The sequence below is a fragment of the Schistocerca piceifrons genome, chromosome 1, assembly GCF_021461385.2.
Source record: "Schistocerca piceifrons isolate TAMUIC-IGC-003096 chromosome 1, iqSchPice1.1, whole genome shotgun sequence".
Lineage (NCBI taxonomy): Eukaryota > Metazoa > Arthropoda > Insecta > Orthoptera > Acrididae > Schistocerca > Schistocerca piceifrons.
This window is the reverse complement of record NC_060138.1, coordinates 1,050,315,885-1,050,320,422: the sequence shown is the minus strand read 5'-3', so window position 1 is coordinate 1,050,320,422 and position 4,538 is coordinate 1,050,315,885. Positions and strand designations below refer to the sequence as shown.

At 44.7% G+C, this 4,538-nt stretch overlaps 1 protein-coding gene across 1 annotated transcript; it reads left to right on the top strand.

Annotated features, from left to right (window-relative positions):
• The first annotated feature begins 1,971 nt into the window (after positions 1–1,971).
• Positions 1,972–3,165, top strand: LOC124777483. Its single transcript, XM_047252922.1, has one exon. It carries the CDS (start codon positions 1,972–1,974, stop codon positions 3,163–3,165), a length of 1,194 nt encoding a protein of 397 aa, XP_047108878.1.
• The last annotated feature ends 1,373 nt before the right edge of the window (positions 3,166–4,538 follow it).

Here is a 4,538-nt window from a genome sequence, read left to right as displayed (position 1 = left end):
TTGATTTCATCTGAGTTGGGGGTGAGGGGCATGGAATAGAAAACAGTGCTTCAGAAACTTATGGTTTTTTCGAGAGCTGAAATGAGAATAAACATGAAGGTAACTTCATAGAGAAGTTTGACAGCTGAGAAGGATGTTAGAACCACCTAAAGTCGTGTTAGACCTGATGATGATACTGTGTTATGTATCAAAATTGTTACATATACATATTCAAGGAAAGTGATGTGAGCATTATATTTTCTTTGCATATCTCATATATCACATTTCACGCTAAACATTTTTCAAACAATAGTTTTCAATAATCGATATGTTACACCATAGAGGTTCCTAGTACAAGGACTGCGGTCTTTGGTTGCTGCTAGCATTGTCGTTGCAGTAGGGTTCTTAAGTGTAGCTAGTGAGAGGAGGATGAATTGTGAATTATGATTTTGTAGAGACAAACTGGAAAAGCGAAGGTTATGAGGTAATTTTACTGTTGCATTGCTTGCCTGTGCATAATTATGATGTGCGTGAGTAACGGAAGATTTTAGTCGAATTTGTCTTTATTGATTTGGCAGTTTTGATCATGGCTGTTACTCAGCAACCTTATACTTGTCTCAACATAGGATTAAACAGCCTACTTGATGCACATAAACGGTAGATACATTGACCTACGTTTCGACACCTACAAGGGTTGTTTTCATCAGAATGAAATGTGGTTAAATCGTAAAATTATGTTGTTAAAAAGCAGCAGTCACATTTTGGAGCAGGTGTGATCATGTCAAAAGTAAAATTAAACGTTCTAGCCGTTGCCACCTGTGCCCAGTTGGGAACAACATCAAACTGATCTAAATCATATGTTGTACACAGTTGGGCCCCTGCAGGGCTCCCGTCTTGGGAGTATGTGGGTGGCAACCACACGGGCCCTTAGCTAAGCCTGGCATTACTTCCACTTACTTGTGTCAGGCTTCTCCTGTTTCCTTTCCTGTCCGGCCCCCCTCGGCCAACTCTTGGTTTCTTCGACCCCAACGGTATTAGGTTTCCGAGGCCCAATGGTGTCTTTCACTTTCCTCTCTAGTATCTATTATCTACCCTTCGACCCAACGGCGAAGCGAACGGAAGAAGAATCTTATATCCCAGGTTCTCAACGATCGTGGAGGCGGAAGAGGTCTTGCCAGACGAACTGGCTGTAAAGGCGCCGCTCAGCCATCATTGAGCTCGCGGCAGTTCGTTGCAGTTCTGATACCTGAAGTCACATGTCACATACATATGTGCCGTGATGAATTGTTCTAGAATCATAGTGTGTGGGTCACTTCCTCGCAAGCTGTAATACACCTTAAACAAATTCATGCAAATGGCAATTTCTCCTGTCATTTTCTCTACAGACCAATGGCGATTGGATAAGGACGATGGCAGCAGGCTCCGAGTGAGGTTGGAAGCTACTAGTCTGGACCTGCACACTGGCGGCAGGTGTGTGATGGTCGCCTTCCTGAGAACCCGTGACACTACTCGGGAATCCGGTCCTGCATCTGCGACTGGGCAGGCCTATTTAGTATGACCTCTACCCACCCTGAATGTGGAAGGGCCTAGAAAATGTGGGCTAAACATCGGAAGCCACACTTGAACCGGGCTGGGAATCCGCACCCAGTAGGTCACTCCTTATACAGCGGACGTAAACAAAAGGAGAATGAAATGATTATGACAATAGGGACATGAAATGTCAGGACCCTCCTGGACGTGAACAATTACAGACTAGAGAGAAGAACCGCTCTTATCACCCAAGAACTAGCCCGGCTAGATATAGACATAGCTGCCTTGAGTGAGACAAGACTCTCAGGTGAGGGACACATTAGTGAGGTACGTTCAGGGTACACCATCTTCTGGAAGGGAAAGGATGCAGCAGAACCACGCATCCATGGTGCAGGATTTGCCGTAAAAACGAAAACAGTGAAAGATCTTCGACTTACACCTGTCTCAATTAATGAAAGACTGATGACTCTTAGAGTACCCATTGGTTCAGACAGATTCATCACCTTCGTCTCTGCATATGCTCCTACTTTAGACAGTGATGAAGACACAAAGAATCAGTTCTACCACCAACTGAACAGTACTCTCTCTAAAATACCCATTCAAGATAAAGTAATTATACTTGGTGATTTCAATGCCAGAGTGGGAAGGGACAACCGTTTTTGGGGAGACGTCATGGGTAAACAAGGGGTGGGAAACTGCAATGCAAATGGGTTGTTACTTCTTGGTCTATGTGCTGAGCACGAGCTTTTCATCTCCAATACCCAATTCCGTTTGCATAACCGCTATAAGACCACATGGATGCACCCACGCTCCAAACATTGGCATCTTACAGACAATGTTATTACGCGACAGCGTGACAAGAAAGACATTCTCATCACAAAAGCAGCACTAAACATCGATGAGTGCTGGACTGACCATAGACTTTTAGTCAGCCGTTTGAGAGTACCAAAGTATCGCAACCCACGATCCCACTTTTCAAACCCACCACGCAGAAAATTCAACATAAGCAACCTGAACAACAAAAACGTTCGCTCACACTTCCAAGACATACTGTCTGAACAACTTAACAAAGCTCCAGCAACCACAGATGACGTCGAACAAGAATGGGCCACATTAATGAACATCATCAAAGAAACTGCTGAGAATGTTGTTGGTTTTAGTGCACGGAAAAGAAGTGACTGGTTTGATGACAACCATGGAGAAATCCAAGCCATCATCAATGCAAAGCGGGATGCTTACCTATCCCTTGCTCAAGATCCGTCCTGCGCAGAAAAGAAAGCACACTTTCAAGAACTCAAGCAGAAATGTCAAAGTGAAATACGAGTAATCAAGAACAAATGGTGGCAACAGAAAGCCACAGAACTCCAAAATCTTTCCGATACAAGGAACCCGCGTGGCTTCTACGCTGGTATTAAAGAGCTGTATGGACCTATCCGCTCCTCATCAGGAACACTGAAAGTTGCTGACAACTCCACCATTCTTACTGAAAGTCAGGACATCTTAAATCGTTGGAAAGAGCACTTCAGCTCACTGTTAAACCGCCCTTCTACTGCCGCTGGAGATTTTCTCAGAAATGTACCACAGCACCCTCCAAAACCCTGGATGGCTGATCCTCCAACTTTTCAAGAATTTTGCAAGGCACTCAAGAGTGTGTAACCTGGGAAGGCTCCTGGACCTGACAGCATCCCGATGGAGCTTATTGAGGGTGGCGGCTTGCATCTAAAAACTAGACTCTTCGCACTCATTCTATTAATGTGGGAAACCCGCAAGGTACCAGCGGACTTGAAGAACACCACAATTGTCACCATCTTCAAGAAGGGCGACAGAAGCGTCTGTGGTAACTACCGGGGAATATCTCCACTCTCTGTCACTGGCAAAAGTTTTGCAAGAATCCTTTTAAATCGCCTCCAGACACTTTCAGAGACTATACTTCCTGAGTCTCAATACGGTTTCGATCTTCAAGAGGGACAATTGCCATGATTTTCTGTGCACGACAACTACAGGAGAAGTGCAGAGAACAGCAAAAGCCTTCACTACTTGTTTTCTACGATCTAGGAAAGGCCTTTGATACAGTTCCCAGAGAAGCCATGTGGATGGTCTTAAAACGCTTCGGCTGTCCTGAACATTTTGTTGACCTGATTGAAGCTCTCCACGATGATATGACTGGACAGGTTCTCTGCCAGAATGAAACGACTGGTGAATTCCCAGTAACAAGTGGGCTTAAACAAGGATGCGTTCTTGCACCAACATTATTTGCATTGTATCTGGCAGCTATGCTTTACGAGACAACCGTAAACAATCCAGGAATAGAACTAAAGCGCAGGTTTGATGGAGGATTATTTAACCAGTCCAGACTCCATTCAAAAAGGTTCACCAGTACCACTCGTGTGACAGAGCTGCAGTATGCTGGTGACAATGCTTCTCCAGCTCATTCACCTGCAGAGCTGCCGCTGTCAGTTCTTTCAGCAGTGCGTACGAACGATTTGGTCTCTCCAACAATATTCCAAAGACAAAGGTGATGGCGCAGACAACTCCTGGCTCCTCCGTTCCTGACTTTAGCATATCCATTTATGATACACCCTTGGAACAAGTGGACCATTTCCCCTACCTTGGAAGCATACTGTCATCTAACTGCTCATCTGGAAAAGATGTGGAGAATAGATTACGTGCTGCCCATGTAGCATTTGGATGTCTTACAAAGCGTGTCTTCCTGAATAAAGACCTAACACTGTACACCAAACTGATGGTGTACAAAGCTGTAGTCATTTTCACCCTGCTATATGGTTGCGAAACCTGGACGTTATATCGCTGCGATCTGAAGAAACTAGAACGCTTCAACCAACAGAAGCTAAGCTATATCATGAACCTGAAATGGGATGACTTCATATCCAACACGGCTGTTCTAGAGAAAGCAAAAATTCATAGCATGGAAGCTCTTATCATTGGGCATCAACTCAGATGGGTCGGACATGTCCAGCGGATGAAAAATGACACACTTCCACGCCAAATGCTGTACAGCGAAGTGAGCA